This window comes from Malaclemys terrapin, chromosome 1, assembly GCF_027887155.1.
Source record: "Malaclemys terrapin pileata isolate rMalTer1 chromosome 1, rMalTer1.hap1, whole genome shotgun sequence".
Lineage (NCBI taxonomy): Eukaryota > Metazoa > Chordata > Testudines > Emydidae > Malaclemys > Malaclemys terrapin.
Genome location: NC_071505.1, coordinates 281532934 through 281553651, shown reverse-complemented (window position 1 = coordinate 281553651; position 20718 = coordinate 281532934). Strand labels below are relative to the sequence as shown.

At 41.0% G+C, this 20718-nt stretch overlaps 1 protein-coding gene across 1 annotated transcript; it reads right to left on the bottom strand.

Annotated features, from left to right (window-relative positions):
* Positions 1-9584: 9584 nt before the first annotated feature.
* Positions 9585-18814, bottom strand: LOC128839655 (ras-related protein Rab-22A-like). Its single transcript, XM_054032880.1, has 2 exons — positions 18802-18814; positions 9585-10174 (listed from the first exon to the last, which is right to left on the bottom strand). Exons 1-2 carry the CDS (start codon positions 18812-18814, stop codon positions 9585-9587), a joined length of 603 nt encoding a protein of 200 aa, XP_053888855.1.
* Between the last annotated feature and the right edge of the window lie 1904 nt (positions 18815-20718).

Genomic DNA, 20718 nt, shown 5'->3' with positions numbered 1-20718 from the left:
GGTGTGTGACCTGGACTTATAGGGGAAAGCTAATTGCAACCTTAAACATGAAGTTGCTACTGTGACTCCATAATAACAGAATTGTAATTCCTAAGACAAGCTGTTTGTGTTGCACTTGGGGATGGGGGAGGGGGAATCAAATGTTTTGTTTTCCCCAGTGTGAGATTTGTGCAGATTGCAGTGTTGGGAATTTTTAGAACCTGATCCTGCAAAGTGCTGATGCTTTTTACTCATTGATTACAGCAGGAATTGAAGCAATGTCCCATAAGATAGCAAAATTAGGCAGGATTTTATTTAAATAGTATGTCTTTCTCATTCATCCACTTCCACTTAGAATAAAAAGTGGAAGTTATAAGTATGCTTTTCCTCCACCTCTCCCTAGCTATTCATGGTCACCTTTCTTATTATCCTGGCCAATAAAGACTTTCTCTCCCTTGCAATATAATTCAGAACCACCATTCGTGGAGTAACTAATATTTCACTGCAGTGTACATGATATCTTGACTTCCTGAAACATGTTTTCAAATATCCCAAATATGTATGTCATGCCGTGCTTGCATTTGTACACAGAGATTTGTAACCCATTGTTCCTTGTCCGAAGGCAGTGATAGTAGGAATTTATCTTGGAGCTGGATCCACAAATGTGACTTGGGGCATGTTTACAGGGTATGCTAATACTCACCACCAGGGGTGTAAATTCTAGTATACACCAGTGTGTTGGCATGAACTGCAAGTTCCCTTGTCCACAATGACATAGGACTGTTTCAAGTGGAATTATGTCAATTCAAACAAGGGAACTTTGAGAATATGCCAACAGGGTCCACATGGACATTTAGTGCATGGCATGCTGGTGTGCATTAGAATTTACACTCCTACTGGTGCACACTAACACAAGATGTAGACCAACCCTTAAACACTGCAATGGCTAATGTTTAGTTTCCCTGCTGCCTAGTGGAATCCCCAGCTCCCTATTAGGCATCCCATACAGTGCAGGGGATTGCTAGATACCAAAGAATGAAATCCACAAAAGCCAGTAAGTGGCGCAGGGAGCCACCTAAGCTAGCCACTAGGAAATACTGAAAAGAGGCATGTGTGGTGTAGGCCCACCATATTGGGGCTTGAATAAAACATAGCACAGGAGATGGTGATGGTGGTGGTGGCCCCCTTTATAATCTTTAGCCCAGTGGTTGGGCTCTGATACTAGAGGTGAAACCTGTGTTCAAATTCCTGTTCTGCTTCAGAAGAGCGGGGGAGGTGATGTGAACCTGGATCTCCCACCACTTGGGTGAGTACACTAACCACTGGGTTAAGGGTTGGGGGTACACCCCCCTCCTCCTGCTGTGCTTTATGTATGGCTCAATCTGGTAAGCATGCTCTGAGACTGCCTACTAGATCAGGGCCTGCAGATGAGATAGGCAAGGGAACACGTAGTTTGAGGATCCCACTGGACCTTAGGAACCAGGTTTGAGGACAGAAGCAGCTTTGTGCAGGCCCAGCAATAGAAATTCAGGCACCTAAGAAACTTTACCAGTAGAAATGTAGGCATCTACAGGATTAGGTTGCAGATGATCAGGAAGAATAAAAATTGGATTAGGGATTTGGGCGAGTAAATTGGAAGTTCAGTATCTAATCTCTTTGATGTGGGCACAGAAGCAAAATGAGGAGAGACACATGCATGGAATTAAGTGACAGGCTACAGCTTTTATTAAGCTTTATCACAAGGGGAGATGTGGTATCTGCCCATTACCCATCTTTTCCTATACCAGGAACTTAATTGGTACCAATGTGGGGACCGCAGGGCTCCTTGCCATATAACCTATATAACACAGGGTAGGCTCTTCTCAGCCTACCAACAGGACTCAAGTCTCTGAGTCCTAGCACCCTCCTCACCATGAGGGGGCAGAGAGGACAGGAAGATGGGGACCTCAGCCTGCGAGGGATACAAGGTCTGACCCGATCACCAAAATCCCAGGTCTTTTCTCTCTGGGATCCATTCATTTTATTCTCTTAACCATACTAAAAACTTGTGTCGGGGATTTCTTTTATCCCGGACGGCTCAGGTTTCGTTGTCGGACTGCAAAGAGACAGGCAACGACCAGCAAAGATCCAACTATCAAGCTCTTTATTGTAGGCATACAAAACAATAGAGAACTACTACCCGTCTCCATAGAACCAGCCCCCTCCCCTCTGCAGATGCAAACTATCTTTATTAGCCACTTCGCCGTGTCATCACTTACGTCACGTCATTACTATATCTTCCCAGCTATATTTTCCCAGCATACAAGAGAGGAACAAAGAACAACTGTTATGTTTTGATAAGCTTCATGGTTAGACAAAGAAATACAAGTTACTTCAAAAAGCGTCTGCAAGCATTCTTCCCAGCCTCTGCAAGCATTCTCTTATCTAGCAAGGTCAAGCAACCAAGTGCCTGACTGTTTCAGCTAGTATATTTTTTTCAGTAGGCCTCACTGGTTGCTAAGCAGAACAGGCCATCAAGGCAAACTCATTACTTGCCACAGGGGGAGCTAGCAACTAGCTTGGTCACTTCTCAATCCTCCACCCCAACCACAGTGCCTGGTATCACAACACCTGCCCAACCCATACCCTCACTTTTCACAGCCATATGTATGCCATCAAACCTGGAAACTTCTGGCTGATTGTAATGGATGTCCCTATTCTGTATCACTGAACCCTATGTCTCCAGGAATACTTGGTGACTTCCCTACTTACTTTCTTTCTAGCCTTGTTCACATGGGCTGGGTATGCTCCCAGTCCTTCCCTGTCAGTGAGTGCAGAAGTGGCATAAGTAGATCCTACCGCATGCCTCTTCTGGACAAGGCCTGCTCTAGGTTTTTTTGCCGCCCCAAGCAAAATGTTTGGCTGACCCCCACCCCAGCCTTGGGCTACCCCCCGCCGCCACAGCTCTGGGCCTCCCCCGCTCGCACCGCTCTGCCGCCCCAGCTCTGGGGCTCCCCCCACCCACACCCCCCTGCCGCCCCAGCCCTGGGCTCTCCCCCCCATCTGCACCCCCTGCCGCCCCAGCCCTGGGCTCTCCCCCCCATCTGCACCCCCTGCCGCCCCAGCTCTGGGCCTCCCGCCCCCGCACCCCCTGCCACCCCAGCCCTGGGCTCCTCCCCCCCACCTGCACCCCCTGCTGCCCCTGCCCTGGGGTCTGCCCCCCCTCACCCTTCTGCTGCCCTAGCCCTGGGCTGCCCCATTTCCCCCCACCAGTGCCCCGCACCTCCCTGCCGCCCCAGCCCTGGGCTGCCCCGTTTCCCCCCACCAGTGCCCCCCCACCCACACACCCCCTGCCGTCCCAGCCCTGGGCTCTCCCCCACCAACTGTACCCTTCTTTCGCACCAGCCCTGGGTCACTGGGAACTCGCTCCCAGGGTGGGTCATTGTGCAGGAATTTTAGATGTGCACAGAACACAGAAGGATTGGTTCCCATATGGTTACAGAACTCTAGTAAAGTGGAACAATTTTCAGCTTCTGTGATTGGAGGATATCTAGATGCATATTATAAGACTGTCCTCCATAAATGAGGAAAAGTTGAGGTGCCTTTATTATTCTTTTGTTCCACTCTTTGTTTCTATGGGGAATTTGCAAATACAATATCACTGTCTTCCTTTTAAACAACTAAAACTAAAAAAAAAAAAAAAAAAGGGCAATGGCTGTTGAAAATAGCAATTCCAGTCCTAATAACCTTTGGGGAGCATTTCTTGCTCAATTTTATCCTACTTTTTCTACGGCAAGTTACAGTGGATCAGTATAGTTGATTTGGGAGAAATGAAGTAACAGCTGCCCAAATTGAACTTGAGCACTCCTGAATTTTGAGGTATTCAAATCTGGAGGGCAGGTGCTAGATTCCCTTTCTGAATATTAGCTAAATCTGGAAAGGAAAAATCAATTTCTGCTTCCATGGCTCAGACACTGAAATCCTCCTACGTGCCTGGTTCTGTATCTAAAGCTTCCCAGGTCCAGAGCCTCCCTTCCCTTACTTTTCATTTTAAATTCTAGTGGGATCCATTTACCTCCCTTGCTAGGCTTCAGATAGAGAGGTGCACTGTCCATTTAGTCCACCCAATTCTTTCTTTGGGGGCTGCAAGGTGAGGTCACACCTATATCCCTAATCCAGTCTGGGGATGTCTTCAGAAGGGGATAGTTGGGCAAAAGCCTTCTACTCCTTGTGCACACTTGTTCCCCATTCCCAGGGCCACCCCGCTCTAGCAGTGAGCTCTCCATTCACAGCAAGTTTCAGAGTAGTAGCCGTGTTAGTCTGTATCCGCAAAAAGAACAGGAGTACTTGTGGCACCTTAGAGACTAACAAATTTATTAGAGCATAAGCTTTCGTGGACTACAACCCACTTCTTCGGATGCATATAGAGTGGAATAAATATTGAGGAGATATATATACACACATACAGAGAGCATAAACAGGTGGGAGTTGTCTTACCAACTCTGAGAGGCCAATTAAGTAAGAGGAAAAAAAACTTTTGAAGTGATAATCAAGATAGCCCAGTACAGACAGTTTGATAAGTGGGCTGTAGTCCATGAAAGCTTATGCTCTAATAAATTTGTTAGTCTCTAAGGTGCCACAAGTACTCCTGTTCTTTTTGATAAGAAGTGTGAGAATACTTACAAGGGGAGATAGATTCAATGTTTGTAATGGCTCAGCCATTCCCAGTCCTTATTCAATCCTGAGTTGATTGTGTCTAGTTTGCATATCAATTCCAGCTCAGCAGTCTCTCATTGGAGTCTGTTTTTGAAGTTTTTCTGTTGTAAGATAGCCACCCGCAAGTCTGTCATTGAATGACCAGACAGGTTAAAGTGTTCTCCCACTGGTTTTTGAGTATTATGATTCCTGATGTCAGATTTGTGTCCTTTAATTCTTTTGCGTAGAGACTGTCCGGTTTGGCCAATGTACAATATTTATTCCACTCTATATGTATTCACAGCAAGCTACAGCATGAGGTTTCAGCTACCTCACTCCCTCCCCCTCCCCATTCCCGGCCAAGGGAATGCTGGGAAATGTAGTTCTTTCCCTGCTCCAGAGCTGGCTGTATAAGCAGGGAGCTAACCAAGGAACTACAGCTCCCAGGGCCCCCTGTTGGTTCTCAGCTCCCATGCTGGATCCCTGCCGCCCCTGCAAATGGGCTGCCCCAAGCACCTGCTTGCTTTGCTGGTGCCTAGAGCCGCCCCTGCTTTTGGATGTGAACAGCTTCGGCCCTGAAACCTGGCTGACATCCATCTGCCATCCTTGCTGCCTTCTTGTGAGCTCAGTGGACTACAGAATGCCAGCAAATCCAAACATTGCACAGTGGGCTAGTTACATTTTGCCATACCTTACCATTTTTTTCCTTGGTGCAGATGGGTGGCCTGTAACACCTTGTTTTCCAATGCCCTATTGCCTCACCTGCTATGGCCCAATATCCCTGCAGCCACGGATGTCACTGCCCCAATCCTGAAAGAATGAGTACCAAATTTACCGAGGTCAAGACTGCAGTAGTGCAAGGTTTTTCTCAATCTCACACTGAATTGGCACCTTGTCAGGAAGCCGCCATCACCATGTGTGAATGGTGGTCCTGGCTGCAGATTTGTAGTAAGGCTCTTATCACCTTTACAAGACACAAGCGCTCATCTTCACATTCCTTCAAAACCACATAAGCCTCTCTTCCCTTCTAGTCTGTTTTTGAATACCTTAATTGCACGGATACTACTCCAGAAGACCTGTCCAAAGTTCACTCACTCTCAATGTGCCAAAGATGGTAACAACAAATGCACCTAAAATAACATAGCTCCTGCCCCCAAGCTGCAGCCCCGGGCAGAGCCTTTGATAACTTTGATGAGGTTAACAGTGTTATAGGTAACCTGTCATCCCTTCAGTACCCAACCCTTCTGGACCAACCTTCTAAATCAAGAGTTTCTGTACTATGAAATGTCCATATGAGTCTGGGAAAGCCACCAACCTACTCCAGGAGGACAGGCCCACTAGCCAGCCAGAGATAGTGGAGGGAACCAACCCAGTGTGGGTCAAAGGCAACACATTGCATAACTTGTTGTGCGGTTATGAATCACCCACAATGAAGCCCTTCCTATCCCTAAATCCCACAAACTCTGAAAGGCTGTCCTGATAGGCCCTCAGAATCTGCAGGTCATCAGAGTCCTAACTAGTCTTACATCTGTTATGAGCCAAAGTTCCAGAGTTCTTGGGGCATCACCTGCAGATCCCTACTGGATAGCAGATCCCTACTGGAGAATTCCTCAACTCTGTCGACCTGAAATTGAAAAAGCATCGGCAACAACGTTATCCGCTCCCAGGGCATTATGGAGTGTAACTGCAGGCAGTGTAAAACAAAAGCCCTCATCAGCCTCATTACACAGTCTTAGCTGACTGTCTATTTGCAATGTGTACCACAGGTTTGTTGTCACACCACAAACAGACTTTTTGGTTCTGAAAATTTTCTGCCCAACTAATGACTGCCACCAGGAAAAAAATCTTGAGGCTGGTGATGTCCCTGTAAAACCCTTAGCCACAAAGCTTTCTGGCCACCTCTGTGCACAACATTCACCTTGAAACCTATATCTCCTGAGATGTCAGATTGTACCTGCAGCTCAATCTTGAGCAACCAGTCCAAACGACATATTGAAACCCACATTAAACTCTTCCAGGAATCTTTCCAACGCTTCTAAAACTCCCTTCGTTCCCTTTGTCATTCTGATAAAGTGCTGGGGTTTTCACACTCCAGAGGAATAGATGCCAGATGAACACAAATTGCCTGACTGGGAGCCACCACCCAGCACACAAAGTCTAGGTACCCCATGACCTATAGTTCCCGCAGAGTAATTTTCTTTGCATTTTTGAGATCCCATATCAGTGTCCTGACTGATTCCAGCTTCTCTGTAGGTAACCTAGAAACACCCCAAACTGTGTCCAATTTGATATCCAAGTACATTAAACTTTGTGCAGGGCCTTTTGTTTTTCCATGGTTCTCAGCTTCGTTCTGAAATGCCTGAAGCATGTACTCACAGCTGCCTGTCCTGAATCTTCCTGCAAATAAGTAGTCATCAGGGTAGTTCACTGCATGATGCAGGACAGTTTCACACACAATTGCACAACATGGAACTAAATATTTTGAAAGCAGCACATGACATCAAGCACCCCACAGACATGGCTTTATCAAAAGAGTAGTAGCCTTCAAATTGAAATCCAAGCAAGTTAAAGTCCCTAAGATGCACTGGAGGCAATTGAATGCAGACTTGATGTCATGTTGTGCCAACATCACTCCAGTAACACATTCCTTAACCACAGCTACCACAGCATCACATGACATGTGTCTCACTGAACACAGCTGGGGGTCAATATAATCATTTTACCAATAATTTTACCCAGGGGTACAACATGTGATGGATTAGCCTGTATTCCCCATTTGCCTGCTTCACAACCACACCCAGGGGGAAAATGTGCAATTCTTGCATTGGAACGCCAGTGGAGGATCCTGCCACTCTTATGCTGCCACCTCTAAGGTGATTTTTGCTTTCCCTATATGCTCAAAGCCTTAGTGGACTTCAGGTTCTCTGCCCAGAAGTGGCACCTCATGTCCTCATACAGGATTTGAAAGCCAGCCGAAAATCCGTTAAATAAACCTTGTCTTTTTTGCTGGGGGAGTCCAATAGCAAATTCCATAACCCTTGTATCTCAACTGGAGAAGGAGCCTTTCCCATGGTTGCTGCCTCCCTCTATAGCATCGTCTGAAGCCCTGGGACCTGGTAGACTCCCTTTCCAACTGTCCTGTTTGAACTGCTCTTTACCCCCATAACAGGAGAGTGCACTATGCTGACCCCTGCACCTTCTCCAGCAGTGTTTGTACCTGCACTGGGAGCAAAAACATTTTCTATCATTAATGCAAAGTACACAGTGACTTTTATATCTGTAGTTTGAAAATGAGGTCTGGGTCTGGTAATCTGCTATCCATGAATGGGCAAGGTGATAAGGAGTCATATCTCCACCCAAAGTTCCTTCCGGTCTATTTTACCCCCTGGTAATCAGGCTCCTCTGAAACCCTCTGCCTAAATTCTGTCATACCTTAACCATGCTACCCCCACCATATATAGCATAAGCCCTTGTTATTAAGTCCTCATACCCGCACAAGGAAATACACGTCTTGGGGCGCCTCACACAAAATATAAATGTGAAAGGTTGCAGATCACTTCAAGAGTTTGAGGCACCTTAGGTCTGTGGGGTTTGTCCTCATCTTTTGTGCGGGGTAGAAGGTGTTATTTGCCCTCTCCTCTGTCTGGTCTTCCTAGAACAAGGGAAATACATTCACAAATTCCCCTTTCCACATATTTTCCTTAACCCCTTTATACAGATGATTCCCAAGTGGGAGATGGTCCCTCATAAGCTCTAGTGGAAATAGCTGCCGTGTCTCCTGCCTATGTTTTGTTAGGAATGATGATCCCTAATTGCTCCATAGTCCCTTGCAGGATCATAGAATCATAGAATCATAGAATATCAGAGTTGGAAGGGACCTCAAGAGGTCATCTAGTCCAACCCCCTGCTCAAAGCAGGACCAATTCCCAGCTAAATCATCCCAGCCAGGGCTTTTTTTTTTTTTTTATATATATGATCTATATGGTCCCATATATATATATATATTTTTTATAATGCTTTAGGCATTGGTCTCATAAATATAGTACAAACACTTTACACATGCAAAGCAATAAAGAGCTTTCCCTCAAAATATTAAAGTCTTACTAGAACTATTGACGGCACCTGTTGTCAGTCAGTCATGCTCAAGTTTAAATTTAGAAAGAGTTTTAGCTAGGTTCTCTTCGACCACCATTTTTAATAGTAAAAAATGCTTACTAAAAACAAATAGGTGCTTATAAATGTATCAGTTTGCCTTTAAATGATTAAGCCAGCATGAAAAGGTAAGATTGTCTATGGTTTAAAATTCATTGCTTGTTTGTTCATAATACCTTTAAATAAAAAGTGCAAGTGGGATCTGGGGACTGGATGGGCTGATTTGCTCATTTTTATCAGTAACTTATTTTGTAGCCATCTACAACCAATTGCCTCACTGTACTTTGGATTAGCTACAATTATATTTAAAATAATGCTCATTATAACAATTGAAAGGGTAGCAGAATAGCCTTAAAATTAAAGTCACTATTTCAACAGGGCTGTTTCTTCCCCCTTCCTCATCCCTCTGGATCACAAAAGTGCTCATTTCCCTTTTACAAAAAACATTACATATAATGTTGATTACAAAACTATTAAACATTTCAGTCCTACCATCCATATGTCAACATTCCTTTCACGCAAGGCCAAAGAACTGATGATGGATTCCCTTTGAATACAAGAGACACTATATATGTTGTAAGTAAACAGGCTGACATTATCATGACTGCAGTCTCTTCTGTGAGCATACAGATGTCAGATGAGCTGGTCCATTTTTGTGGGACCTTGAAGTATGAACATCAAGCAGATAAGTTCTAAGACCAATAATATATACCCAACATAAACTATTAGCTTCTAAGACCACCTACTTTCAAAACAAGTCTGATTTTCTAAAGTATCAGTCAACAACAGCTGCGTTTTGTCACTGAAGGCTGTCTTCTAAGTTTGAAGCTCTTACCGCTAGATGGGGGGTTGGTGTCAGTTGATGGAATTCTACGACTAATTTCTATAAAGAGTTCATTTATGTTAATTGCATTTTTAGCACTGGTCTCTACAAATATGGCATGGATGGAATCTGCATAGTCTTTAGCGTCTTTTTCCATGACTTCTCTTACATCATTAAGGTCACACTTATTTCCCGCAATAGCTACAACAATGTTTGGAGGTCCATGTTGTCGAAGTTCTTTCACCCAGTTCTTTAATGTTGAGAAGGTTTCCTCTTTTGTGATGTCATAAACTATAATAGCTGCTGCTGAGCCTCGGTAGTACATTGGTGCTAAAGCACGGAATCGTTCCTGTCCAGCTGTATCCCAGATTAGGAATTTATGCAACTCATTTTGATACTGCACAGTCTTTGTCATAAAAGATGCTCCTATCGTTGGGTTGATGTTAGGGTCAAAGCTGTCTTCTACAAATCGCCACACAATACTTGATTTGCCTACACCAGTGTCAGGTAACCTCCGCTTCTCAGGCGCCACACACCAGACGCCATCTTGGACAGCCCATACGAGTCACCTGACTACCTTGGAGCATGGATGTGCTTTAAAAGAATTTGCAGAGAAAGACCTAGGATATTTCCATGAAGACTTTGTCCTAACAATATGAGTAGGAAGTAGGAGTATATTCTTTTAAAGCACATCCATGCTCCAAGTAGTGACACAGCATTATGGGGAACCCATGTCCTGCAGTGGTTTCTGAGCTCAGTTTACAAATACAAAGGATTTATTTTCTAACCAGCAGCCCTGGAAGTGGAACTGAGGCTCTGCGATTCAAACAGGATTCTTTTTATCATGTACATCATCTCCAGTAATAAATTTCAAAAGGTCAAATCAGGCTGTGAGCTACCCCATTGTCTTCCAATTATGGCCTTAGTGACAACTGGAAGTCCCATTGCCATCTATGGGTTTGCACAGATGTAACTAATTGGAATTTAGTAAACAATTTTGTTGATGATGCACAAAATGGAATAGAAACTGCAGCTTAGTCATTCTTAGCTGTGATGGCTGGGTAGGGCTAGTAGAAATAAAAAGCAGCAAAAACTTACTTTTGTCACTGAAGTCATCAAATTACTTTTAATACATATATGAAACAGATCTGTCAAGTAAGGAGTTGATTTTTTTACTCAGGTTCTACTCTGGAAAGTGACTAAAATACATTTTGGGTCACCTTTGTATAGCCTTTACACGTTTTTCATGAGAAGAATATTTTAAAAATGTAAATTGAATAAAGGCTATTTTTCTTTAAATCATTTTCCACGTTTTTCTGCATGATGGAATTTGGGATGCAGCTGAGCTTCTTATCACCATCCCAGTTCCCTCATCCAGTGGGAGTAAAACTCCATACATTTGTAGAATTAGTTACAAGATGGAGAACATGGCATTCTGTTAATAAATAATACATGCATTTGTACAGTACATTTCAACTTGAGTCTCAAAGCTCTTATTTTCTTTATATCAGGCCTGAATCTAACTTACTAATAATGATGTAAATTGGGAGTAACGCCATTGAAGTTACAAGAGCTACACCACTATACATTGAAGGTAAGCAAGATCAGACATAGGTCCATTAGTATTAGTGATACATTAAAGCTTTTAAACTTATTACCTGACTTTGTGCTGATACCTCTGATAAAAGCACTCTTCAGCAGATACTAAAATAATGTAGGTGGTAAACACTAAATCGAAAATGTTAGCAGCTATTTAAGCAAGTGAGATTGTCATGTTGCATGAAAATTAGGCTCTGTAAGGATTCTAAACTGAAACATCTTCTGTTTGAAAATGTGAGTCAGGTTTACACTTTTGACTCATCTGAAAGTTTGAAGAACTAGCTTGTAAGCAGGTAATTTATCAGGAAAACAAATACCCTATATTATATGCTGGCATATTGTATTTATTTTTGAGATGTGCTGGATCCAGAACACCCTTAGTAAAAAGCTGCTTTCTTGATTATTTGTATCTCTAAATATCCAACAAGCAGAAAGCCAGCAGTCACACACATCCCGCTGGAGTCAATGGGCTCTGTCCTGCAGCTTTGCTTGAGTAAAGGCTGCTGTATCAGATGCAGAGCAATTTGCATGCCTACCTAAGGGCAAAAATTAGCTGTAAATGTCTTCATTGGGTTGCTGAGCTTTATATTTAAAAGAATTTCCTAAAGATAGTTAATGCCAAGATTGAAAAATAATTGACTGAATGCATCTGTGATCAACAGAAAGAAACCTCAGAGAATCCCTTAGCAATGTAATTAAGGACGTGAACAACTCATTCCATTTTTTTTTTCTTTTTTTTTTTGCTGGCAGCACTTTCTCCTCAAAAATATATTATAAATATATTATTTACAAACAGTCAAAAACAGTGTTAAAACACCTTGAATTTTCCCTCCAGTATGTCTTTCACAATTATAACTGGATCTCTTATTCCTAGTGTGACAATGCGGTTCTGGCGGAACCCAACTGAGAGTGCCAACTCAGGACAAATTGCTAAAATAGGGCAGTTACAGCCCAAGGCCGGGGTTTTTCCACCTCTAAGGCAAACCAAACCAGCCAGACTAAGACTTCGGTCTCACCCCACTGGCTAACCGCAAGTCTCACAAGCAATCTCCTTAGACACTCCAGTTTCCCAGTATTACCACCAGTGCCACACGTTATGGGGACAAATGGTTATAAAAACCAATGCCCCAGTAAAAGAAAAAGGTTCTCCTGGTCCCAAAGGACCAAGCCCCAGACCCAGGTCAATATACAAGTCAGACCTTACCCACAAATCACGCTACTGCCAATCCTTTAGAATCTAAAATCTAAAGGTTTATTCATAAAAGGAAAAAGATAGAGATGAGAGTTAGAATTGGTTAAATGGAATCAATTACATACAGTAATGGCAAAGTTCTTGGTTCAGGCTTGCAGCAGCGATGGAATAAACTGCAGGTTCAAATCAAGTCTCTGGAATACATCCCCAGCTGGGATGGGTCATTCAGTCCTTTGTTCAGAGCTTCAGTTTGTAGCAAAGTCCCTCCAGAGGTAAGAAGCAGGATTGAAGACCTGATGGAGATCAGGCATCAGCCTTATATAGTCTTTTCCAGGTGTAAGAACACCTCTTTGTTCTTACTGTGGAAAATTACAGCAAAATGGAGTCTGGAGTCACATGGGCCAGTCCCTGCATACTTTGCCGAGGTACAAGGCGTGTCTGCCTTCTCTCAATGGGTCCATTGTATAGCTGATGGTCCTTAATGGGCCATCAAGCAGGCTAGGCAGAGCTAATCTCAGCTTGTCTGGGATGTCACCCAGAAGCATAGCATAAGTTTGCCATACAGACAGTATAGAGCCAATATTCATAACTTCGACTACAAAACTGATACATAAATATAGACAGCATAATCATAACCAGTAAACCATAACCTTATCCTAGACACCCCATTTGACCCCCTTTATACAAGATTTGGGTGCCACTACAGGACCTTGGTTGCAACAATGATCTATATGGTCCCAGTTTATGTCAATAACGTCACACCTAGGCAGCTTTATTAGTGTGTCTCCATCATCATATTGTTGGAAATAATTGTGATGTGATTGATGTAACGCAACATGACAACACATAAGGTTGAAATTGTGTAGAATATATATGCTTTTAGTTCTCTCTTTTAACCAAAGCACCCTTTTTGTAATTAAAGTGTAGTTAAAGCTTTGCTAAAGCAAACAACTCAGAATACAAAGAAATTAGAGAATATGCATGCACTTCAGATTTTAAGTATTTTTAAGTAACAAAATGTGTTCATTGTTTTTATTTTTAACAGCCAATATTTTTGCAAGATAACTATCCATTTGGAAAATAAGATTTAAAAAAAATTTTTTTTTTTACAGAAAATTTGACTTTTCATTTAAAAAAAACCCTCAAAAACATGAAAAAAATGTTTTTTAGCTGAAAAGTTGGACAAAACTTTTTTTTTTTTGTGGGGAGTTAGTTTTTTGACAAAAAGTCAAAACTTTTGGCAGAAAGTGGACCCATTCTGTGAAAACTTTCTTTTTGTCAAAACCCATTTTTCCCATTGTAAAATACTTCTGATGGAAAATTTATGACGAGCCCCTCTGGGACTAATATGATAGTTCAATATATTGAGGAATCAACATTTTACAAATTTCTCATTACCAAAAAGAGGTGATTTTTTTTGTAAAGTGTTTGAAAATGTTTTAGCAAAAACTGACATGAAATAGTACACCTTTCCATTTTGGGTGCACTGAAATATTGCTTTCTCATGATGTTTCTTGTATCCAAACTGGCCTAAAACTGAATGGCTACACTGTTCCCATGAATGTTAATAGTGCTGTGAGAACATGTTTTTTACTAAGTCTTTCAGAAATGGTTGCTATCCATTTTCTGGTCCCAAAATGGACTTGTTCCTGAACCTACAAACCCAGGGGAAAGAAGGATCTGGTCAACCATTCATTTATCACCTCTTTCAAATTGTGCAACAGATTGCATGCAATACAGCATAGTGATTTTTGGAAACTGAATATTACTCCTTGCTGCTGCTGTGGAACAAACCCCTACCAACCTATTCTTCCTGCCCCAAAACTGTCCCACTAAGGGCTTGTACACATAAAGCCAAACCTTGACCCTGTTGAAGTTCACAGGAATTCTGCTACTGACTTCAATAGGACATAGATTTGCTTCACACTTGTTTAGAGGTACCTTGTGAGATTGTTTTTTTATGGATTATCTTTCCCACATGCTTCTCAAAGACAGTGCATGAGATTACATTAAACAGAGCCCAAGCATTTGTGTTGATCTTGATATAAAACAAGAGCGCTGAGTAGTTGGCATGGTAGAATTTGTGCCAGGTCAGTAGGGTAAAGAATAGAAGAAAAACACAGCAGGGCAAATAAAAGCAGCAGGAAGATTTAAAAAGAAGAAAGAGTTTAGAAGATAAACTACATACACAATTGCACATACAGAACACCTACAGCAGATATAGCCACAGCAGAATAGTCCCCCTCACTGCTCTTGTCTCAAAGTAGTACCACACTATTACCCATAACAACTGAGACAGCAAACCGCAACAGTAGCATAAAAGCCTCCGCGTTGTCAGATACAGTAGTTCAGTGTGGATTCTGCAGGTGCTTCTGTTGCTGCTCTGCCTACTGATCAAAGGAAGCACTTGCCCTAATAGTATACTCTGGGAGAAGATGGATTCCCCTCTATTTCATCAACTCTCTTAATCATTGTCCTAGTAATCCTCCCTGCCACTATTACTTATGGCATCTTTGGAACCAGGCCTACAAATTTACTGATGAAATAACGTATCAGAAAACTCTTCTTTGCCAAATTTGGTGCAGCAGCTTTTTCTCTGTTGAATATTGATGCTCCCAGCCACTGTTACTGGCAGTAATTTCTTTTATCAATTGGTTCTTCTATTAAGGATGGTAAATTAGGCCTGAATGCCCAAAAGGGACTTAGGATTTGTGAGGTTAGATGCCTACAGGGTTGGGCAGGATTTGTGTGGATCACTGGAGAGCCAAAAGTGGGGTTAAGTGCCAGACATACATACCTAGATCTGGGTTTTAGGCACCTAAATAACTTTTGTTAATCCCACCTTTACATCTAAATTTTCACATGATAGCTCTCTGAGAACTGCGAACAGAGGACTGCATAGAGGAGAGGTGAACACTGCAGAAGAAACTATGGAATGCTGCAGCCATTGGGCCTGGTTCATACAATTGATAACATTGTCTCTTTTGGAGAAATGTATTTCTTTGTGCATGTAGAACCACCTCAGCTGCTTCCACTGCTGTCTACCCTCTTGATTTTGAACTATAATTGTGCCTACTCTACTCATGTTGGCAAATACTTAGGAGGCACGGATCAGGGTTCACATTGCACTCCCCATCAATACCTGGTCCAAGCCAGGGAACCTAATGATCCAAACAGCAGACCACATTCGGTGATGAATCCTGGTCATGTGCCGCCTGAGGAGCATACATTAAGAAGAATGGGACTATTTGTGTGTGAAACGTCTAAATGGGAGAAAATATGGCACATTTTAGCCTTTTATCAGGAAAGTTCTTATGCCACAACAGAACAAAACAAAACCTTAGTGGGATATAACTTTTGAATAATGATAGTGCATGCTAATAGTAAATGTGAGGTTTAATTAGAATCTCAAATACAAGAAGAATACCAGACGTGAGGATTTTTTTTTTTTCCTTCTGACTGGCTCAGAGACAGCACTCTCCCACTGAGACAATGAGTCAGAAAGTTTCCTGCTGACCCGCCTGAGCACATAGGCTAGGAAGCTGAAAGGTTTTGGTAATGAAGCAGAAAAAGAAGAGCTAAACATTTATTATAGGATTGAGAATTGGGATTCAGGACCAGACTGTCCTATTAAAGGGAGAACTCAAGGTGGGGCTTTGAGAGAAGATATAACAGGTAATGTGAGATGGACTGTGGTGCAGAGGCATTCATTATAAAACAAGGATTAACAAAATGAAGTGCTTAATGAGACAGCAGCCATGTGTTTCCAAGCAAAACAAATGGACAAGCCTCTACTGTCTAAAGTATTAGTCTTTCAGACTAACTTAAGGAGAATGTGACCTAATAAATATTGGTGATTCTTTGTGTTAGAAAACATTTGTTAATAGGCAACAGTAAGATAAAGGGTTCATTTTCAAAGGCAGAGGCAATCTAAACCAAATCAAATGCAGACAATACAAATTCTTTAAATATATCAAAAGCAAGAAGCCTGTGAGAGACTCTGTGGATCTGCTAGCCTGCTAGGGAGCTATTAAGAAGAAGGACATTGTGGAGAAGCTAAATGAGTTTTTCCCTTTAATCTTCACCACAGAGGATATTGTAGAGATGCCTAATGCAGGCTTCCTTTCAGGGATTTTTTTTTTAAAGGATACTGTGAGAAGATTAAGTTTAAAAAAAGAGATGCTAAAAGAACCTGAAAAACTGAAAAGCAACAAGTCACCAAGACGGTATGTTATACACTCGAGCTTTGAAGAAATTATAAGAAACAAGTGACTGAGCTGCTAACAAAAATTTACAGTATTCATGAAAATCAGTTATTATCTCAGACATATAAAGGCCTGTATTGTCTCATATCTTCCTGCAATCACTTATGTGCAAGTTTATGTATTGTAATTTTCTTTAAAAATGGCAGTATCCTCACAGTTATTTAGCATTAGGAATGCACTTGCCCCTTTCAAAGCTTTGTGGTTGGGCCTGAATTCAAAGTGGCAAAATGAAGGACTGGCAATGTATGAAGCTAGCATTATGCTACAGTGTCTGAAAAGGAAGAGAACCCATAGCCTAAGTATTACAACATCTAAGGGCTTGATCGTGCACTACCAGTGTCAATGGAAACATTGCCACTGACTTTACTGAGCTCTTGGATTAGACAGTAGGATATATCACTACATGATGCTTCCAAAACAGACACACAAACCCAGAACAAATATCAATTTTTAAATCAGAACATCCCCAAAGAGTATAAAATCTTAACATTGAACAAAGTTAATGATCCCTTGCTCTCACTAAAATATCTATATACCAGTGTGAAACCTTCCCTTTTGCTTCTTTCCACTTTGTACCTCTTTATCCTCTGTTTCTCCTTCCTTCTTGGACAGTGGCTCTCAAACGTTTTACTGGTGACCCTTTTCACATAGCAAGCCTCTGAGTGTGACCCCCCCCCTTATAAATTAAGAATACTTTTTTATATATTTAACACCATTATAAATGCGGGAGGCAAAGCGGAATTTGGGGTGGAGGGTGGCAGCTCGTGAACCCCCATCTAATAACCTTGTGACCCCCTGAGGGGTCCCGACCCCCAGTTAGAGAACCCTTGTTCTTGGATGTTCTGGTCTCCATTATTTTTCATCTTTTTAACTTTCTTCCCTATGTCCTGTGATTGTGGGACAAGGGTGTTCGTACTGGATTCACCTTAGGAAGAAAAAAGATAACATCTTTGCTCCATATACCTACACAAATTCATCAGTTGGAATGACAATTCCATTGGAAATTAATATAGAGAAAAAAACAAAACATTCAAAGGTTGTCAAGCAAATAGTTTGGTGCAGGTAGTGAGTTCCAATTTATGATCACTAGCCTACCTGAATGAACTGCAGTATGATCAATTCCAAGTATATCTTACAATCATTGTTGTCTAACCATTCCTTTCTTCCCTTCTCACGTTCTTGAATTTTCAATCAAATAATCATTAACAATAATGACATGCAGCAATAGGAACCTGGAGCAGCCAGCACCCTCTCAGCTTTAATATTTGTGCAGTAGGACTCATCATAAATATCTACATTTACCTGACATTATAAGCTGATACTGTCATGAATAGAATATATGGTATAATCGCCTTAATTGTATGTGGTATAAGGAGCTATGCAATATTTTCTGTGTACAGTGCCTTTACAAAATCTATCACTTTCCTGTCTCCAGAGGACACTGTTATTTTGTGATGGAGTTGATGAAGCATTTTGACAGAAGAGAAACATGCAGTACTCTCACATTATAGTAAAACTAAACAAAATTAAACATTTTTTCCCACTTTTCATTATAAACTTAGGGTGAAATCCTGGCCCTCCTGAAGTCACTCAATGGCAAAACTGCCATTTACTTCACTGGGGTGAGGATTTCATCCATAGCTTTGCTTGCATTACACAAGGCAGTTAAAAATAGACATAAATTAATTGCTGAGCAATGTTCAACTGGTCCTGCAGAAGTACTCAAAATCAACTTTGTCTTGAATTCCCCTAGGTTTTGGACTTCAGCCCTCATAAAATGATGACCCTCTTCTCCCCCACTTAACATCCTCAGTTTTCTCCTGTAAAATTCCCTAAGATCTCCTTAAAACTTCTAAGTTATGCAGAGCAGATTGGTAGAACTTGTTTGGAGAAGAGAATGCTGTTGTCAAGGGCAGGAAACTTCAGCCATCTGGCTTAGTCAAATTCAAGCCTGCAAGCAAATCAGCAGGGTTTGAATCTCTGCCAATTCCTTAGGACTGAATAATGCAGGGTTCACATAGCCTTATTGACAATTAGATGAGTGTGGCTTTTGCAATAGGTGAGATACCAGTAATACCTAAAGCAGTGTAAGGAATTTAGTTCCTGATTTGCCTTACCTTCTGAAGGCATTATCCACGGTGAGAGAAATATAGTACCCTGAATTTAGGTCTTGAAAAGAAACAGGTGTAGGGTGTTTTTTGTTTGTTTGTTTAGGGTTTCTTTCCTAAAATTTTGTTGTCAAGTGGAAGGTCAGTTCATGAAATCCTGATTAAACTAAGTTAGTGCCAAAAGTGTCATTGACTTCAATGGAGCCAGGATTTCAACCTAGATCTAGATTCAACTTCCATGTTTTACATGACAACATTTTTACAATACTTTAATGTTTTGTTTTTGTTCTGTATAATATTATAATATTAATGATTTCAGCATACTTATGACTTAATCAGAGGACCAATCCTAAATTTCCTTTCTCAGATGAGTTGTCCCTTACACTGATTTCCTTGTTTCTCCTCATGTGTGTATCTTCTTGGGTGAGGAATGATCAGATAATCAAGGGATGCAGCCTCAACTGTCACAGTATACTTATCAGTCCACATTTTGATACGTGTATACTGTTTACATTGTAACATATTTCTATTTTAACGACATCCTCCAAGTGCAACCCTGTGTAGTCCAGTGCATTAAGGTGTCCAGTGTATGTTCTGAAACATAAAACCACGTTGTTCTTTCTTAATATTTTGATCGGTACATTTTTTAATGTTTCATTCACTTTAATGCATGTGAAAAAACGATTTCATAAACTACCTACATGTAATGATAAACTTTTATTATTGAATATGCATTAATTTCTATGATGAGTTCCACTGTCCCATTTTTCTATAGATAAGTAAATAGATATGCCACTGCACATGATCTGACATGAACTGAAGTGATGGAAAATACATTAAGGGAGTGAACAGATTTGATTAAAATAGATGGATGTGACATTCAATATTCAAAAGTTTATTTCAAAATTCATTTTGCATTTTCATCATAAAACTACAATAGTTTGTCAAGTTTATTTGATGATATCGGAACATTAATAGTACTTAGTGCTAGAAGAAATAGAAACTAATAGGTTTGAAACCAACACTAAAAAAGGCTTGGTAATATGATCTTCAAACCGCTTAAGTGCATGGTTACCTTTTAAGTATGTGAGTCATCACATTGGGATAACTCGTATGCTTAAAATTGATTATGTGCATACGTGTCTGGAGGACTGGAGTCCAATACTTTAATTTAAGAAGAGATTGAAGACAATATTAACAACCTATTTAATATAAAATTGTGGCTGTACCAGAAGCAGCATCACTAATTTACGTAATGAAGAAATTTGACAGATTAATTTTAATGTATTACAAAAATCAATATATATTGAGTTGTACTTACTGTTAAAAATAATTATTTGGCTATTGGCAAACAGGATGGCAAAAAATCACAAACTTTCAATGAATATGAAGGCATGATATAGTGTGTGCCCTTTAATTTTCTTATTATTGTTGTCACATTAGAATATTGTGACATGTTTTTAAAAGGCTCTAATATTAAGTTTTCAGGATGAATTGGTACACATCAAACAGTCAGTTTGTACATTTTTCTACAGTTGGTTACATGTCAAACACTAATATCAACACGCTGACATTATAACTCTATGCTAGACACAATGATACAGTATACTTCACATACCTTGAGCAGAAAATCATCAACAGTGCTCTGATGCTGTTATACCAATAGAATAAAAACCACCAAAATGTTATATCAATAGAATAAAAACCAGCAAAATGTTATACCAATAGAATAAAAACCAGCAGGATCTGATTAAGAGGGATAAGGCAAAGATGCCACATTTATTGTAAATATACTGATAAAGCAAAAGATAAAAGTAAACAACGTTGTTTGACTACTTATTTCTTATACACACACACACACACATATATATATATATATATAGAGAGAGAGAGAGAGAGAGAGAGAAGTTCATTCCCACCATCATT